This window comes from Myodes glareolus, chromosome 6 (assembly GCF_982192425.1).
Source record: "Myodes glareolus chromosome 6, mMyoGla1.1, whole genome shotgun sequence".
Lineage (NCBI taxonomy): Eukaryota > Metazoa > Chordata > Mammalia > Rodentia > Cricetidae > Myodes > Myodes glareolus.
This window is the reverse complement of record NC_142031.1, coordinates 14,003,148-14,022,923: the sequence shown is the minus strand read 5'-3', so window position 1 is coordinate 14,022,923 and position 19,776 is coordinate 14,003,148. Positions and strand designations below refer to the sequence as shown.

Here is a 19,776-nt window from a genome sequence, read left to right as displayed (position 1 = left end):
GATTAAAGATGTATGCAATACCACCCTGGCCCATTCCTGCTGTTAACCATAGTTATACACAGGCCAGCACTTGTGTAGGAAGGAGGCAGGAGGATGAGGGTTGCCTACATGCATGAAGTTGGAAATCTGCTGTTCCGCTGTGTGGGTCCTAGGGTCCAAGCTTGAGGTTTACCTTCTGAGCCATCTCTCATCAGCCCTCAAGGTCCCTTTTTGACTATGTAGGGAGTTCAAGGCTGGCCTGGGCAACATGAGACCCTGTCTCAAAAAAAAAAAGAGCTTCAGAGGTGGACAGGGGTCACATAAGTTATTTTGAATTATCAACCCTCAGTTTTCTCATCCACACAAGTTGGGTGGTGGAGCCCTAAGGTGTACATGTACCACGGGGGCTTTAGGTTCAGGGCAGTCAGGTTCTGGCATTATCTTCCCGGCCAGACGAGTCTTAGCATTGGCCTCATTCTAGGGTCTTCTCGCCAGCCTGAGTCCTCTCCAGTGTGCCTCCCCTAAACTGGTGGCTTAGCTGTATCAATCCAAAGCACTTGAGTAAGCCCAGCTGTATTGCCCATTATAAACTCCAAAGGAGCAGCGTCTAGGGGCTGCATCCTGCCCAAGTGGGGCAGGCTCCTGCAGCAGCCCTCTCCTCCAAACACAGGCAGCTTCCATAAGCTGCATTCAGAACCTACTTTATTTGCTCTGTAGTTATCTAAAGCCCCCCCCATTTCCCTTTCCCTCCAGAGGCATCAAGCTGGTAGATCCGAGGGGCCCCCCTACCCTTCCAGCTTCCCCTTCCCTTCAACCTAAGCACCAGGAATCACATGCCATTACTGCTTTATGTATGGTAAAGACCATTCACTGCCGGGGGTGGGGGGGAGTGGACTGACAGCTTTGGGACCCAGGGCTTAGGGGATCATCTTCCACCACTTGAACGCAAACGGCACCCGGCGGACAATAATACAGGCACAGGCATCTCCCATGTTGGTCAGGTAGCAGTCAAAGTCTTCAATGAAGGTGCACTTGAGGCCCAGGGGCTCCAGTAAGTCGCAGACTCTCTGTTCCAGGCAACAGGTGCCCTTGATATGGGGCCCAAAGGGCTTGGGGATTCCTAGATTCTTGTCCAGTACAACCATCTGCAGCTGTTAAGATAGAACTAGGGTCAGGCAGGGCCAGAACCCAGAAATAAAAGCTATCCCTAGCTCTTCTGGGGTGTGGGTGGGTGAGTGGGAGGGGCATAGATTTCGATACAGGGAAAAACCACGTACCCCTCCTTAGGGTTGGCCAAACTTAAGCCTATGTCCATGAAGGCATCTCTAATCAATCTCAGTGAAATCAATCTGCTTTTGCTTCGTTGCCCAGTGCCTGCCATTGTTTCTCTGAAAACCACGGAATTCCCTCTGACTAGCAGCTAACCTTGATGGGCTTACCCTATTTTTTTGTCTCCGGATTTGTTGCTCTGACCCTGACTGAGAACCCTATCCCAGGCAGCTTTATGACCCCAGGGGCTCCAGTAATCCAGAGTTTCCCACCACGCCTAGCTTTGTTCCTTGATATCCATCTTTCTTAACGGAAGCATAGCAGCTTTGGTACTAGGCACATGAACCTGGGGGCTACGTCACGCCCCCATTTCAAGCCAACCTAGCACCATGGCCATCAAGGCGCCAGCAGCACGGGTTGTGTTTGAACCAGCCATGCGCCCGGGAGCCCTCACCATGTCAGGGAAGAATGGCCTGGCGTAGAGTTTTGAGGTCTGTTGGTTGGAGGGGACGTTCGTCAGCAGCTCCAGGCAGAAGAGCTGCGGGATGGCGATGATGTCCTTCTCCACCAGGCCCAGTTCCTTCTTCAGGAGGGTGCGGTTCAGGCTAATGCATTTCTGCAGCACAGGGAAGACAGAAACAGCAGGACTGTAACCATTATTGGGAAGGAGCTCTGCTTGTTGCTACACAGATCCAGAGAAGACCTTAGAGCAGCTTATATCCTGTGAGCCAGGAACCCTGTCGGCCACACAAGCCTTTCCCCTAACGCGTGGTATTATAGCAGTCCTAAGGTAAAGTGAATTGAGAATTCAGAAAAGGCCAGGGTCCCTCAACTCCTCTTTGCTGGGTGGCCGCTAGTGTCATAAAGTCTCCTGCAGGTGAGCAAGGTTGGGAGGCACAGGAGCGGGGGTGGGGGTGGGAAGCATACAGAACTCTTCAGGTCCTTCCCTCAGATCTAAGCAGCCACTCCTGCCTACTCAACACACCCTCCCTTGGGCCCGTCCCTGCAGATGCCAACACCCTTGGTATCCAACTTCAGCTTGAAATAAGACCCTGTCCTAGACTCATCTGGTACCCACCCTGCCAGGACAGGTGGTCCTCACTGGTTCTACAGAAGCTACGACATCAGTGCACCGTGGCATAGTATGTTCTTGGTTTGAGCTAGTGAACAGAGCACCCCGCTGCACCCCAAAATCTGTATCTGGGGCTGGAGTTGCCTCCACCCCCCCCCCCAGAGCATCTGGGCCTTCCCCCAAGCCCTGTAGTGCCAGCACCATGGGGACAGTCCTGCAACCCCAGGCTTTTACCTCTACATATTCGTTCTGCTTTCGCAAGTTCTGATCAGCCAGGATTTGGGAGATGCTTTTGGTCTCCCTCCCTGTGGAAAGAAAGAGACCAGGCAGGGACAGATCAATGCCCAGCATGACCCAGCCAGTGGGGCATCCTCAGACCAGTGACTGCATTGTCAGCTTTAGGTACCTGGGTCTAGCATCTTACATCTGGTGCCGACCAAGATACACAACACCAGAAAACCCAGGCAGGATTTACTGCCACTAGCCACCGTGGCTTGAGGGAAAGCAAGCTCATAGGGTGCGTTAGTGTGATGTCATCAGCCCTGAATCAACTCAGGGCACCTCAACCCTCTGTGTGCTAGCCCCTGACATACACGTGTATACCAGGAACCTTCTAGCAGTGGTCTTCAGGCTCAGACTCCATTCCCTCAGGTTTCAGCCCAGAGTTGACACAGCCTTTGCCTTCTGGTATGTATCCCATGACCTCTCACCCTGTGACAAGGTGTCCGTGGGCCCTACCACAGAACGTTACTCAGGAGAGGGGTGGTACCCCGAGTCCAGGTTGAGAGACTGTCCTGATGCCCCCACCTCTTTATTAGAGAAGGTCAGTCCCTTTGCGTTCCCCTCACATCAGAAGATGGCCTGGGACACACACCTTTGTGGGTTCCCTTAAGGGAGAGCTGGAAGGGCCACGAAGACCTGTGGCCCCTCATGGAGGCCACATAGCATCACCAGTTTGGGTGAATGGAGTCACTTTACTGTGGCCCAGAATCTCGGGTCTGCCTGGGTATTAGGGTGCCCCCTCCTGGTGTGGTATGTTCCAACAATGGCCATCCCACCACCTCTTAGGATTTCCTGTGCCCTCTTCCACCAAGAATGACAAAAAGACCCTAGACCAGTGTTCTCCAACCTTCCTAATGCTGCGATCCTTTAACACAGTTCATGTCCTGGTGACCAACCACAAAATTATTTTGCTATTTCATAACTGTCATTTTGCTACCATTAGGCATCATAATATAAATCAGATAGCCTGCATGTCAGGACTCCTGTGAAGGGGTCATTTAACCCACAGGTTGAGAACCGCTCTGAAAAGTACTCGGGTGGCCAGGTGGCAGTGGTTTATGCTTTTAATCCCAGCACTCAGGAGGCAGAGACAGGTGGATCTGAGTTTGAGGCCAGCCTGGCCTACAGAGTTGAAGTTCCAGGACAGTCGGGCTACACAGAAACCTTGCCTCAAAAAACCAAGTTCCTAGGTAAAGAAAAGTCACTTTACCATTAGAGAGGAGCTGATCTGCCCTGACCTCTTCAAATAGGTTCACGTCCCCAAAGCCTTCTTTCTGCTTCTGTTCAAATAGCTCATAGCAGGCACTGGGGCTGGCCAGCAGGAGGCGGAAACCCTGGGAAGGGAGATGAGAGTCACCCACTGTGGGGGTCCCTAGGCTCGTCAGCAGATGTACCCTTCTCCGGCCCCCAACACAAACCTTCCCGTCACCATTTTTATCCTTTACGGGGACAAAGCACATGAACTCATCCATGTGGCCTGTCATCAGCCAGTCTGAGAAGAGCTCCACAGGGGCCTGCACCTGCTGGGCACACACGAAGTCTCGCAGGGTCTTGCTCATGTTCCGGCCCTCGGAGCTGGAGGATGGAAACAGTGTTTGAGATGTGGCTCAGGGCAGCTGCCCACCATCCACTGAGGATCAGGCCACCTCCAGGCTACGGACTGCTTTTGCCAGTGGGTAGGGCGGCTTTAAAAACATTCCTTACTCTGGGCCAATGAACTGGTTCAGAAGATAAAAGCACTTGTTGCCAAGCCGACCTGGATTGACTCCCTAGGACCCACACGGAGAACTGACTACCTACAGGTTGTCCTGAGTGTAACGTGTACATGGTACTCAAACACACAAAATTTAAGAAGGGGTGTGTGTTTGTGGTAGCCCTTACTCAAGCCCAAATCACATGGTCCTAATTGACTGAGCCCTAGACTACGTTATCTCCTGGTTTTAGGGTTAAACCACCAACCCAAACCCATGTTTGTAAAAGACATGTCTAAGCCAGCACTTGGGAGTCAAAGACAGATGGTTCTCCAGGTTTGAGGCCAGCCTGGTCTACAAAAGTGAGTTCCATGACAGGATGGTTACAGAGGAACAACCCTGTCTCAAAAAAACAAAACAAAAACTAAATAAGACACACATACACACACACAAAGAAAGAAAGGAAAAAAAAATCATGTGTTTGGGGTCAGTAGCTTAGTTGAATTTAAACCCAGGAAAATCAAAGACATTTTTGGGTAGTTTTTACTGAGACAGGGTTCTGCATGCTCAGGCTGGCCTCAAATCCATAGAGACAGGAGTCAAGGAAAAAGCTGAACCTAGGATGCCAAACTGCCATGTCTCTGGCCCCGCCCCCAAACTTGATTTTTTTCTAACCCCAATCTTACCACAAACCAAAGGATCAAGTACCCGGCAGTCTCAAAAAGCATGCAGAGCAGGCCTGCTGAGGGGGAACTGGGAATGACTGGGACCAGGGTGATGACCTTTTCCCTTTAAGACAGCTGGTCACCTCCCAGCTGGCTTCCCAGCTCACCTGGGGTAAAAGCTGCCACCAATGAGGACCCTGCCTAGCGGGTAGTCTTTGCCTTGAGCCTTGACTGGTGGGGACACTATCAGGTTCCCAATGGAGTCCAGGCTGCCCACTCCTTGGTCCTCAGTTTGGTGCATCAGGTAGCCAATACCAGGGCTCTAGGAGGGGAGCCGGTGGGGAAAGGAGAGTTATACAGGAAGCACTGGATGTAGGTCCCATCTCCTGTCGGGTCCATGCACATCTCCTTCCCCCCAGAGGCCACCCCCAGCATCCCATCATCCCAACTCAACACTAGGGAACATAAAACCAGCACCTCACCAGTGAGTATTTCATGGGGAAATCGTCCAGCTTGGAAACCCGAGGGGTGTCGAGAACCAAGGACACCGTCTTGTGGGGAGCCTGAGTATAGCAGAAAGCCATCTCATCCTGGACAAGACAAAGATGGAGATTTAACTTTCTTCAGCTGCTTCCTCTTATGCTCCCCTATTCCCTGGGAGCCGCCAGAGGGAAACCTGGCCAGCTCTTGCTCAGCCCAGAGGCTTCACCCAACACATTCCACCTTCCAGTTTGACTGAGAACCTCCAACCCCAGTTGCAGTGACAGGTCTTGTCAAGTTCTGCTTACAAATCAATCGTTTCTGGTACCTGCAGGCATTCGCCACGACCTGACTTACCCTATGCCCTTCTAGTCAGACCCCCACCACCACCACCAGGGTTTCCTGCATCTCAGCCAAGGGCCTTGTTTTCTGGTGTGTCTTTTGAGACAGCATCTCATGTAGCCTTTAAAGTTCTATGTGGCAGAGGACTGGCTTTGAATCCTTGATCCTCCCTGCCTTGTCTCCAAAGTGCTGGGATTACAGGTATGCACCAACCTCACACCCCAGTTTACAGGGTGCTGAAAACTGAACTTGGACTCTGAGCTACATACCTAGCCCCCTCTCCCCTTTTCCCGAGACAGGATTTCTCTGTGTAACAGCCCTAGAGGTCCTGGAATTCACCTTGTAGATCAGGTTGGCCTCGAACTCACATCCACCTGCCTCTGCCTCCCAAGTGCTGGGATTAAAGGCGTGTGCCACCACCGCCCGGCCCACCTTGCTTTTGAGTTTGCTTCTGTACTTTGCTGGAAAGGTCTCTCACTTCATGGTGTAGCCCTTCCCTGCCCCTGATAACTCCTCATTCCTCCAAGTACATCTCACATTGCGACCTCCATGTCAATGGCACTGCTACCCGAAGAGCTGGTGTCCCACACCCCCATCACAGCTACAGCAGCGCCTGGCTTATAACCCATCTGAAGGTTTCCTCAGCTACCTAAGTGACCCGCGTAAGGCTGTCGTGTCTGTCCCCCTTTTCTCAGCACTTAGAGCTTAGGCCTGGCTGGAGGGTTCCTGTTCTTAATTCATCTCTAGCCCCTGGTGGCACGCCAGCCTCTGGCAAGTGCTCAGATGTGCTTGGAGCAGGATTTTCCAGAACCAAAGCTGAGCGAACTCTGGTCTTGTTAGGCCAGGCACAAGGCTGGACTCGCAGACCAGCTCCAACACTTGCAACCGAGGTCTCAAGTTGATCTTGAGACAAGCGTAGCATCTGGAAGAGGGGGCTGGACTCTAGGTTTATCCTTGGCGAGCTGCAGTGGTTTGCTGTCTGACGGTTAAGGTCATCTTGTGGCGTGTGCCAAGCCTCCCTGCCCCTCCTCCACAGCTAGGGCACCCCAGGTGGGGGCAGTTACCTGGAGCCACTTGCCCTGGCGGCTGGGGTCCTCATAGACAAATGCCACCTGCACGTTGCTCTTCTCGCTCAGCCTGGCCACTGTATCCACAAAGCCCTTTATCTGCATCTCCCTGCCACAAGAGAGAAGCCCACTAGGATTTCCTCAAGGTCCTAGAAACCCATCACACTCCCTGTCCCAGGGGGAAGGCAAGGGAGAGGGCCACATTCTGTCCACAAGGCAAATGGAGCCACTGTCCCCATCCCTACCTCAGCATAGGTCACTGGTCACTGGCTTGGACTTTTTCTGCCTTGACCATGCTGGCCACTGGTGATATTCCAACCCTGTTCACACCATTCACAACTTTTGATCCCCTCTGCATGCACACGCTCTTTATTTCCCTTGTGTGGACTCCTCTGCTCAAACCATTGGATGACTGTAGCTCCAACAGGACTGCCAGAAACTAGGCAGCTCACGATGGATGACCAATGACATCATCGGTTTGTGGGGCGTAGGGATATGGGGACATCTAGACACCTGGGTTGATTTTGAGACGGGGTGCCATTACTACAGTGTTTTCGAGCTTGCTTTGTAGACTAGACTGGCCTGCCTCTGACACCTGAGTGTTGGGGTTCTAGGTCTGCATCCCACACTTGGAAAAACTTGTTTTTTAAAAAAATATTTATTTATGTATGCAGTTTTCTGCCTGCATGTAACTCTGCAGGCCAGAAGAGGGCACCAGATCTCATTACAGGTGGCTGTGAGCCACCATGTGGTTGCTGGGAATTGAACTCAGGACCTCTGGAAGAGCAGTGCTCTTAACCTCTGAGCCATCTCTCCAGCCCAAAAACTTGGGGTTTTAGTGTTTTCATTCAAGGCATGAATACTTGTGGATCCACAGTGGAATCCTTTCCTTGGGCATCAAGTGACATTTGAAGGTGATGTCAAGACATCCAATTTAACAACTGGACCCTCAAGAGCTGGCTGCAGGGGGCTGGAGAGATGGCTCAGAGGTTAAGAGCACTGACTGCTCTTCCAGAGGTTCTGAGTTCAATTCCCAGCAACCACATGGTGGCTCACAACCATCTGTAATGAGATCTGGTTCCCTCTTCTGGCCTGCAAGTATACATGCAAGCAGAATACTGTATATATAATAAATCAAAAAAAAAAAAAAAAAAGCTGGCTGCACCAGGAAGTCACAATTGGGAAGGGTCCTAGTTGGGATTCTAGTCCAGCGTTGGGGAGGAGAGGATGCTAGTGACACATCCTCCCCAGGTGGCCTCTTACCTGCACAGGTAAACCTCAAGCGGCATCTGGGTGCTGGGAGTGAAGATATAAGGAGCCACCCGGAACACTACTGTATCTTTGTATAGCGGTATCTCCGGGATTAGCTGCAACACATGACAGATCTCCATGGAGACCTGGCTCCATCTGCCCCCTCCCGTCCCTGGGTCTGCAGCTGTCCATCTCTTCACTCATCCCTGGAGCCCAGTGCCTTGCACAGCTTTCTGTAACATCCCCCAGCTGTGCTGAAAGCCACACTCCTGGGTGTCCTGCCTAGCACTGTGGCTCTCTTCCTCTGAGCCCAAGGAGCCCAAGGATCCCAAGGATCCTTGCTGGCCTGGCGGCATACCTGGTCATGAGACATTTCCACTAGAGACACGGAGAAGGAAATCAGGCCTGTAAAGCTGGCAGATGGGAACTCCAGGGCTTCTATGTAGAAGGTCTCTTTCCCTTGGTTTTCAAAGGGAGCCAGGACATGGACAGGCTTGTTGGGTCCTACTACTAGCTTGTAGGTGTCTTCTAGAAGAGATAAGGGGGTGAGTGGCTATTAGAGCTGTCTGGTTGCTAACACCAGTCCAGGTGGGCAAGTGTAACAGCCTTGTGATCCATCCTGACATCAGAGCTGAGGGATCTGGGATCATCAGCACTGTCATGAGTCACTTCATGCACCATCATACTCTATGTGTTTGCTCGGATATGCATGTGGAGGCCAGAGGTTGACAGGGGTGTCCTCAATAACTGTTTTTGAGGCAAGGTCTCCTTCAGTGAACCAGGAGCTTACTGATTCAATAAAAGTGGCTGGCCAGAAAGGCCCAAGGGTTCTGCCATCTACCTTCTGAAGCTGTGGGGTTTCAGATGCAAGCCACACCTCACCTAGGTTTACGTGTGTGCTGGCATCTGAACTCAGGCAATTTGTGATTACAAGGGTTTTATCGACCCAGCCTCTACACCAACGTTTTTTGAAGACCTCCAACAGACACGCTAGGAGTCAGAACTCCTCTAGAGAACCCATTCTCGGGTATCCACCTTGAACAAAGTAGTGCATTACCCGTCTACCATGGGATGACTAACCCACGGTAGAATGTGTAAATTAATTATCTGGTAAAGATGGCAGCCAGGCAGCCCCCGTAACATAGATCTGGCCTGTGACTTGCAACTCTAGATTCTGGGCACCCTCTTAGAGGCAGTATAGGGTCACCACTTGACCAGCATGCCAAGGAGGAGTGGGGCTGGGACTTACTCTGGTGCAGGTAGACTCTTGCCTTGCTTGCCTCTTCCTTGGAGGTATGGAGGATCAGCCAGTAGTCCTTCAGGACAGAGGCGGGACCCTCCACAGTCAGGGTCATCTGAGACAGGTTCTGAATTTCTGGGCAAAAGGATGAACACAGGCTCAGACCAGGCTCCGGCGATGGGAAAGTAAGTGGCAGGGATAGGGGTAGAAATTGCATTGAATCTTGTTTAGTAGTCCAGTACGGCTGAACTTGACGATTCCCCTGCCTGAGTCTCCCGGGTGCTGGGACGACAGGTGAGCTCTCATGTCTAACTTTAAGGCTTATCTGAGATCCTCTGGACCCTGGGAGGCTCTCGGGTCCCCAGCCTGAAGGCTCCTACTCACTGGAGAGAGGTTCCCACATCCCTTTTATGGGCTCAAGGATTCTTACCACCTTGCGAAGTCAGTTTCTCATCTCTAACCCCCAGATGGCAAAATGAGGCTCGTTCAGAGCCAGGAAATAATGAGTTGGTGTTTGATATTAAGCCTCTTCAGGGCTGGAGAGATGGCTCAGGGCTTAAGAGCCCAGACTGCTCTTCCAGAGGTCCAGAGTACAATTCCCAGCAGCCACATGGTAGCTCACAGCCATCTGTAATGAGATCTGGTGCCCTCTTCTGGTGTTCAGCCATACATGGAGGCAGGCAGAACACTGTATATCTAATTATCTATTTAAAACAAAAAAAACCCCACTCTTTATGGGACAAAGGATGTAGCTCAGCTGAGAAGAGTGTTTGCCATGCACAAAGCCCTGGGGAGTCCAATCCCTAGCACTACATATAAACAGTGTGGTGAAGCACACATTCCCTCGGGAGGTAAACACACAAGAACTAAAGTTCACGGCTACGCAAAAGCTTTGTCTCAAAACATATGCAAAAGAGCTGGAGAGATGGCTGAGAGCATGGGCTACTCTTCCAGAGGACCTGGGTTTAGCTCCCAGCATCCATTTCAGGTGGCTTACAACAATTTACAAGTAAATTCCAGCTCCAGGAGATCTGCTGTCCTGATTGCAAGGGCTCCAGCACATATGTGGTGCACATAAACTCATGTAGACACATACAATGTATGAATACTTTTTTGGTTTTTCGAGACAGGGTTTCTCTGTAGTTTTGGAGCCTGTCCTGGAACTATCTCTTGTAGACCAGACTGGCCTCGAACTCAGAGATCCGCCTGCCTCTGCCTCCCCGAGTGCTGGGATTAAAGGAGTGTGCCACAACGACCAGTTTGAATTTTTAAGATTTTACATGTATTGGTATTTTGTCTCCCTGCATGTCTGTGTGAGGGTGTTGGATCCCCTGAGAAATGGAACTACGGGCAGTTGTGGACTGTCATGTGGGTGTTGGGAATTGAACCCAGGTCCTCTGGAAGAGTAGCCAGTGCTCTTAAATGCTGAGCCATCTCTCCAGCTTATGGATAATTTTAAAAGCTATATACACACATGTTTGTATGAAACCATATGGCCTCATTACACAACTTCAAGGCATAAAAGCCTTTGGTGTGTCAGGAATGTCTCCCAGGGCCTTTGTACATGTTAAGCAAATGCTCTCCTATGAGATACTACACCAACCTATGGAAGAAAAAAAAAAAAAAGACTTAGCCAGCCCTGAGGAATCAGCTGTGACCTGTATGTGTACTGAGGAATGGCCAGAGCTCAATAGAGGTGGGGACATGGAAGATGTACCTTTGGAGACCTCCTGATCAATGGACTGGTCATCAGGCCCGCCTGTGTCCCCAGGATTACACTTCGCCAGCAGGATGGCTCCCCAGCCATTCGGGCCCCACACCCATCTTTTCTGCAATAGACAGGAACATCGAGGCAGGAAAGAGACAAGCAAACCTTCTGCTTCTCATGTGCAGAGCTTTGCCCTCACAGTCCCTGGAGACCCAGGGGGCAGCTTGAGAACGATGACCTGTGACAGCAGAGGCTACTGGGTGAGGAAAAGCTAAATACAGGTTACAAGTGGCCACCTGGTTTCAGGAATGCAGGGACAGAGGCCTGCTGCAAGAGATGTGTCCCCTAGTGGTCGGGGGTGGGGAGAGCGCTAACCCTGCTATAGCTGGCTGGCTATATAACCAGGCCAATGCCCCCCGCATACCTGGCTTATTTTGGTTTTGTCTTGAGACAAGGTCTTGAAGGGCATCCCAAACCCATCATCCTGCCATTGTCATCCAAATACTGGGATGACAGGCAGGTGCCACCCATCTGGCTGTTTCATTTTGAGATGGAGATTCCAGCTAGCTTGGAATTCCCTGTGTTATCTGGGGATGGCCTTCAGTACCTGATCTCTCTGCTTCTACTTTGTGGATGCTGGAAAAAACTCATCCTACCACACCTGGCTGTCTTTCAGTTAAGTCAGAAGTAGATCTTATTAACCGTGACTCGCATAGCAGTGAAAGTTAAAGACACCCTGGAGGTCAGATAAAAATGCGCCTGGAGGTCAGGGATGGCTTCCCTTGGGTCCTGCCTTGCTTCCTTGACCAGGTAAGCCTCACCTTAGCCTGCTTGTCACTTGGCATGTCCAGCTGTCCATCTCGGTAGATGTCTGCCTCCAGGGAGATCTCTGAAAGGGCAGGGGAAGGTCTCAGCCACTTGGACTGCTGATGTGGCCCCGAAGCTCTGGTGGTTCTCACAGGGCAAGCCCAGCCTCAGACACTGCTTGAAAGCCTTATGTGGTGTCTTAAGGTTGAGAAGTTCAGCATTTTCAAGATTCATGCTGGAGACCCGTGCGAAGAGTCAGAGGAAGTCAGACATTAAAAAAAAACCCTCAATTTTCTAGAGTGTAATTTTAGGATGTATCCATAGCTAGACTGGGTCACAGGTTAGACACTCCTGGTGTGGCAGTATCCTCAAAGGTAGGCTGGTTCCCAGACTAAGCCAGGGAGGTAGCTATCTTCCCCCCACCCCCGCATCCTTACTCTAAGAGCACAGACATGGATTGTGAGGTAACCTCATCCTCCCAGCTTTCAGCCTAATCAATTCCAGCAGGGAACCTACCCTCCCTACCATTCTAGAACAATCTTTGAACTTGAAGATACGCAATGATCACTATAGAATCCCTTGGGGACCTAAGGGTCCAGGCTTCTGCCCAAAGACTTCCTGGGGACTACCCTCCTGTGGCATCCCACTGCCCACCCATCCCACACAGACTTCCTTCAACTTTAGTCTTGCGCCTAGATCTTGTGTGAGTCCACCTCTCGTCTGGAGGGTCAGGACCATAAATCTCACCCTAGCTTGCTGCTGCACCCTCAGAACCCATCTTTGGGCATGGTGCCCCACTACCCAGTGAGCTTGATTGCTTAGGGGATAGCAGTGTGTAAAATCTGCCATTTGAGTTCACAGTGCTAAGGTATGCACAGAGTTTGGCTGTAGATGACTATATATATATATATATATATATATATATATATATATATATATAATCATTGACAGTAATACTGTAGATGACTATATATAAAATCATTGACAGTAACATGGGCCAGGGGATGCAGGACTAGGGAATGGAGCCAGGTGTTTGTCTTAGGTAGTCAAAGGGAGTCTTATAAACTGGCATCTTAAAGCCCTGAGAGAGGCAAACAAGATCCCTAGTATCTGGAGTAAAAGGTACAAGAAGTGGGGATTCTATAACAAGTGGCAGGTTCAAGGGTCAAAGAAACCACTGATGCCAAAAACAGAAGGGGCAAGGAAAACCGACCCGAGTGTCAGAGGGAGCTGGGTTACTCATGGAGGACTTGTGGGCCGCCATGACTTTGGATTTGATTTCGGTCCTAGAGAAGCTGAAAAGCCTGGGCACCCAGGAGCTGTCGTCTGGCATCTTCCCAAAGATACATCACTCTGCTTGTGGGATCAAAACTGGACCCACAGAAATGGCAAGAGGCTGGGAGCCCCCACTGAAGACCTGGACAAAAACTGAGGTTAGCAGCCTGGACAGAACTAAGGACTCCATGCAGTCCAGCTAAGCTTACAGTGTCAGACCGAGTGGAATTCAAGAGGATGAAAGGTGTCACCAAGCCTGAACACCCAGCATGGAGCTGTGTCTGCTCTAATGGGGGAAGCTACTAGTCTCAGACAGATGCAGTTAAAGCAGTTAAGAGCTCATGCAGAAGGTCCGACTTCAATTCCCAGCGCCCACCTGAAGCTCACAACTACCCGCCAACTCCAGAGTTTTGAGATGCTCAGCGCCGTGCTGGCCTCCAAGGACAGATTATACCATTGGGTGCACATGGACAAAACCTACACGGAATTTAAAAATAGGCTTGGGGCAGAGTAGAGAAAAATCATTAAGTTAGACACACTAAGAAGCTATGTTGGGAAGTCAATACCCAAGTATCTATGGAGCTGCCTGGGTAGAGGCAGTGTTGGGAGTCTGCAGAGGCGTGAGTAACACGAGCCTGGTACAATTTGGTGGCCGGCTAGGGGTGAAGGGCTCTGCAAAGGGCCTTGGGAAGGATCAGGGAGCGAACTCTATGTGTTTCAGGTGACGTGTATCGGGAACGAGAACAGGTGTGTCTAATGCCATCAGGTCAAGGCAGAGAAGACGCAGTGATCACAGGGGTCTTAGAGAGCAGGTGCGAGATGGAGCTGGCGAAATGGCTCAGCTGTGAGGAGATGCTACTGCTTCTGAGGAGCCAAGTTCAGTACCCAGCATCCATTAGGCATCTCCCAACCACCTGTAACCCAGTTACACCAGTCCAGGGGCATCTGACACCCTCTTCCTGGCCTCCTGAGCACTCATGCAGAGTGTAAGGCCTTCTTAGATCAATCAATGGCTAAGGGTGGAGATCCACAGGGAGAGGACTTTGGACCAGACCTGTCAGTGATGAGAGTGAGGAAGGGGGCAGATAGCGCATGCCGATTCTGGATGCTTTTATCCTCAGGAAATTGAGAAAGGAAGGAAGAGGCACTAAACCGAGGGAACAAGTCTGTGGATGCCTCGGGTCCAACGAGTGGGGGGCATTTTATATACAAGCAGTCTCTGCCTAGCTTGACTCCACCTGCCCTGCTCTCCAGAGGAGGGCTGAATCAGCTTCAGCTCCTAGAGGGAGCAAGACTCACCAATGCCGGTGAGGTACAGCACAGCTGTGGCTGTGGGGGACTCTTTGTCAGGACAGTAGTAGGAGATCAGCACCTGTGGAGACAACATGGAGACTCTGTAAGGGCTGAGAGCAGGAGCCCAGGGCCAGACTCACGGCTGAGCTGACCCAAGGACCTTGACCACTGAGGACCTTAAAGAGTGCCTCACTGACGGGGTTGGAGAGTTGGCTCAGAGCGCCGACTGCTCTTCCAGAGGACCTGTTACCAATGGGCTTCAGCTAGGCTTGCCGAGTTTCCACACTGGGATCACCTGGATAGGCACGGTTACCCTTCTCCCCTCCCTGGCTCACCTTGTCCTCATCCACAGCGGGGCTGGGTGACACCATTCTCACCAGTGCCTCCATGGGCTGGGTCATTGGTCGCCAGACCACGGCCTCCCCCTTCCCAGCAATGACCGAGCTAGAGATGTGGATCAGGATCCTGGGGGAGCCACGGATGGTGAAGGACTCGCAGTTCTCGGGTGCGCACCTGCTTTGCCAGAGACAACCCGCATTAGAGGCGCAGGGATGCACTGACCTAGGGGGCAGCAAGGTTCGAGGACAGCCCTCCAATCTTCGTCTTATGTGGTTGACGATGTGGCCTGCTGGTCGGTAAAATGTGGGGGCTCCTAATGTCTTCAGACTTTTCTCTTACCATCCCTACCCTGAGCCTCCATTCATTCTCTGAAAATTTCCAGCCCCAACTTCACTCTCCCAACAATGCCCCACAAGAGGTCGAGTCTTCATTTTCTATTCAGGCCCCAGCTCCCATACACCGAGCGAGAAAATGGGAGAACCACAAAGAAAACATCCCCTGGCCTACTCCTCATGGCTACGCCTAAAGTTAAGGGGGCCTCTTAGAAACAAGAGGCAGAGGAAGGGGGCTGAAGAGATGGCTCAGAGGTTAAGAGCATTGCCTGTTTTTCCAAAGGTCCTGAGTTCAATTCCCGGCAACCACATGGTGGCTCACAACCATCTGTAATGAAGTCTGGTGCCCTCTTCTGGCCACCAGGCATACACACAGACAGAATATTGTATACATAAAAAAATATATATATAAAAAAAAGAGGCAGAGGAAAGCATTAAGTCAGTATCCTGCAGTGGGACTGCAAGGCCCCCGGAGACCAAACCAGATTCCTGGGGACCAGCCAGTTCAGCTGAGAGAACTAAACTAACCTTAGAGTCCAGGGCACAAGGACTCTACCCAGACTACCCCGCGCAGGTACCCCTTCAAATGCTCCCAAGCCTCACCCACTGATGTCCAAGGTGAGTTCCGTGCCCAGCACACAAATGACACGGGTGGGACTGTCCAGAGACAGGCTCACGGTACTCTGGAAAGGCATGGCAAGGCTTCTGAGGCAGCCGCTCTTGGGTGCAGCCCTTACCCGACACGTAATAGTACAGGGCTCTCAATCCCCGTCTCAATCTTCTTTAGTAGCGGAAGGAATGCCACGCCCCCTCGATAAGGGTTCAGGGCCTCAGTCCCACCCAGGTGAGCCTGCTTTTCTCCCTGGTAGCTGTGGGAGGTGCACGTGAAGAGTGAGGGAGGGGGACTCCTTCAGTCAGTAGCAATGTTTAGCAGCTGCTGTCTGGACCCTGCAGCCCTGGGGAATCAGAGGCTAATCGCTTGGGGCTCTGGCCTTCTACCGGGAGCAAGGGACATTCTGGAAAGTTGGAACCCAAACGGACCAAGACCCAGCAGACTCTGCTATGCTAGAGTTGCCAGGGTGAAGGTCTCCAGGGGGCATAAGGGCCATGATTAGGGTGCTACATCTCAAGGCTGGGGTCTTGGTTCTAGGATAGTGGTTTACAACTTGTAGGTTTCAACCCCTACTGGGCTCACGAATCAGATACCCTGCATATTAGATATTTACTCTGCAATTCCTAACACTAGCACAATTACAGTTACGAAGTAGCAACGAAATAATTGTATGGTTGGAGGTCACCGCAACATGAGGAGCTGTATTCAAGGGCTGTAGCATTAGGAAGGCTGAGAACCACGGCTCTAGGGTGTATGCTACTTGGCAGTTGATGGAGGAGGGGGCTTGACAAAGTGTTAAGGTCGCAGCTGGGGAAGCTGGTTAGCTCTGCAAGTCCCTGGTCCTGGCAGACAGCCTACGTCCTTTTCTTGGGGATGAAGGTGACTCAGTGGCCCACAGCTGTGTCTCCGGACAGCACGGGGGTGGGGTGGGGTTGGGCAGCACCAGCTGGTGCGTGGAGTGAATCTGTGGCGCCTTGCTTACAGCTGTTGTCCATCTAGGCCCACAAAGCAGAAATTTTTACAATTATCATGAATTTCAAAATTGCTGAAACAGGGGTCAGCATTCTCACGTCCTGCGATAACTTGCCAAGATGACGGGTCCATCCAGGATGGACTCTTTCGTGGTCTCTTTCAGAAATGCTTACCTAGGTCAAACCACTAAGCCACGTGTGGTGGTTCCTGCCTGTCAGTCAGTTCTGCATTCAGACTGAGGCAGGAGAATTTCTGTGAGTTTGAGACCAGTCTGGGTTACAGAATGAGACCCTGTTCCACAAAACCCACAAAATATCATATTGCACTTCATAGTAAACATATTTATTGTTAGGGGGAAGAAAAGACCCAGTTGAGGTAGGCCAGTCTCTCATTACAGAGTGAGTTCAAGGCTAGATTGGGCGATTCAATAAGAGTGTGTCAAAGTTTTTAGGAAGCGGGTGGATGGGAGTGTAGCACCTGATAGAGAACGTATCTACCCCCAGGTCCTAGGCTCAGTTCCTATTATTCCCTCACTGAAAGATGAGCGTCGTGGCTCGTGTCTGTAATCCCGGAACTTGGTAGACCGAGGCAGGAGTTCAAGTGTACGAGATGCCAACCAGGGCTAATTATGGGGACTCCATAGAGAAGCTTCTCCAGCTTATTTCCCAGAAGACCTTAGTGCAGGGCAGAGCTTAGAGGAAGCCGCCTCCATTCCTCTCTTTCTCCTTTCTACCCACCTATCTGAGGAGTAATGGTATCAGCTGCCAGCCGGCTTCCAAGGTGCACGCCTGTAATCTGTACACTTGGGAGGCCAAGGCAGAGAGACGGCTGTGAGTTTGAGGGCAGCCTTAACTACAAAGGAGTGTCAGGCTGGTTAAGGCTATTAGCAAGACATTGCCTTCCCTCACTCCCCGCCCCCCAAAAGGAAAGCAAACAAAGCACTTGACAGCAAAGGCAGAAACCGGAAGCTCAGTCGGAGCTGGAAGTGGGGGAGAGGCACTCTCCTGGGGAACCTCTGGAAAGCGAGGGGGTCAACCTCACAGCCACTCTGTTTCCAGGCCTGTGAAACTGCTGTGGTCTCAGGCTTTAAGAACTGTGAGGGTTCCTTCCTGGGTTTTAGGAACACCTGGTTTGTGGTGTTTACCACATCTGTCTCCCCAGGCAGTCTCTGAGGAAGGGAGTAAGATGAAGAGATTTTTTTTTTTTTTGGCTTCATGAGGTTGAAGAAACGTCAGGACTAGCCGGGTGGCTCAGTGGGTAAAGACACTTGCCGCCGAGCCCGATGTGCGGAGTTTGGTGTACAGAGCACACATGATAGACAGAGGAAACTCAGCGTTAGGAGGTTGGTTGGAGCAGTAATCTAGTCCCAAGCCTTGCTCTTTTAAAATGATCTCAGGTATCCTCCTGTAAGACAGGGTCTTATGTGGCTCAGGCTGGTCTCTGGCTCGCTATGCAGCTGAGCCTGGCCTTCAATTCCTGTTCCTCTTGCTTCTGCTCTTCCAGTGCTGGCCTCGCACACAACGAGAAGCTGGCCAGTGCACCAGGCTTCCATTTTAATTTAGCCAGTGAGCTGTTCACCAGTCACCCTGTAGTTTGCTCTTTGGATTTTACCCTGGCTCTCTTGGAGGCAGTTCCTTCACTTTCAGGACTGCTTTCTCCATCAGCCTCCTCCTACCCTTCTGTAACCTCAGATCGCTAGTCTGTGGGGTCTGTTTACTGCGTAGCTTCCCACTGACCCCGGCCTTTCTGGGCCACAGGAAAGTTGCTTTGACTCAGACAATTCTAGGCCCTGGTGTTCGGACTCAGGTTTTATCCATCCCTTTCTTGTGGGCAGGGCAGAGATTTTAGGAAAGAATTCTGTTCGGAACAAATCTTACTATCCAGCCTAGGCTACCTTTAACTCACAATAATCCTCCTGCCTAAGCCTCCTGAGTGCTGGGATTATAAGTGTTCATCTGCAGGCCTGTCAGAATCGAGGTTTGTAAAAAATTGTATTTGCGTGTGTGATATTTGTGTGTGTGTGTGTGTGTGTGTGTGTGTGTGAGAGAGAGAGAGAGAGAGAGAGAGAGAGAGAGAGAGAGAGAGAATGCATGCTGCATCATGCCTGTGGCCGTCAGAGGACAATGTATGGGAGGTTGATTCTCCTATCATGTGGGACCCAGAGGTTGGACTTAGGTCTTCAGGTTGTATCCACTGAACCATCTTGCTGGCCCCAAACACGAGTCTTTTGAGTACGGTGCCAGCACGCATTCTATGCTTAGTTCCACCAAATTCCATCATCCCTACGGTGTTCCAGGCCCTGTTCCAGGCAGCCCGACACACCAACAAGCAATGCCTAATTGTCAGAGGTAAGGCAGCTCATTGAACCTAGTTTTTGTATTGACTGGCTGGTTGGGGGAGCCCTCGGGTAGATTTATCTCGATTTTCCTCTGACCAGCTGGGATTACAGGCATTATCATTTCAACATGGGGACCAGGGATCCGAACTGGTGCCCTCATGCTTGTTCTGTGTTTATCACACAGAACTGTCCACCCAGTTTCTGGAGGAATGTGGTTTTATTCTCGTTAGTACATAGGGTGTGTGTGTACCGGCACACCAGCGCACGTGGCAGTCACGGGACAACTCTGTGGCGTCGGTTTTTTCTATCTTTCCATGGGTTCTGGGTACTGAACTTGGGCTGCCAGACTTGAACTCAAGCCTTTGCCCACTGAGCCATCTCACTGGTCCAAGGAATGGGTTTCTATTTATTTTAATTAATTAGCTAATTAATTGAGCCTGGGTCTCATTATGTTGCCACGGGATAGCCTGGAACTCAATATACAGACCAGGCTGGTCTTGAATTTACAGATTGCCTGCCCCTGCCTCCCAAGTGCTGGGATTAAAGGTATGAGTTACCACCCTGGGCTCAAAGGCATGTGTTTTTCAAGGGCTGAGTGTGTAGCTGATTGGTAGAGAACTTGCCCAGCACCCATAAGGCCCGGGATACTTAAAAAAAGAAAAGACACATACGTCAAAAGAGCTCCCAGTCATGGTTGAAGCTATTCACCTCATGGGTGCTTTGAAATTAATTTCAATGTGCTTTACAGAGAGGGACTGGGG

General features: G+C 51.1%; 1 protein-coding gene across 1 annotated transcript; it reads right to left on the bottom strand.

The window, feature by feature from the left end:
• Positions 1 to 808: 808 nt before the first annotated feature.
• On the bottom strand, positions 809 to 15,891 carry Padi6 (peptidyl arginine deiminase 6). Its single transcript, XM_085690363.2, has 16 exons — positions 15,696 to 15,891; positions 14,757 to 14,934; positions 14,428 to 14,500; positions 11,868 to 11,935; positions 11,056 to 11,167; positions 9,348 to 9,473; positions 8,457 to 8,626; positions 8,111 to 8,214; positions 6,845 to 6,956; positions 5,441 to 5,548; positions 5,126 to 5,280; positions 4,021 to 4,177; positions 3,813 to 3,936; positions 2,555 to 2,625; positions 1,703 to 1,864; positions 809 to 1,130 (listed from the first exon to the last, which is right to left on the bottom strand). Exons 1-16 carry the CDS (start codon positions 15,785 to 15,787, stop codon positions 897 to 899), a joined length of 2,046 nt encoding a protein of 681 aa, XP_085546489.1. The 5' UTR covers positions 15,788 to 15,891; the 3' UTR covers positions 809 to 896.
• Positions 15,892 to 19,776: the final 3,885 nt, after the last annotated feature.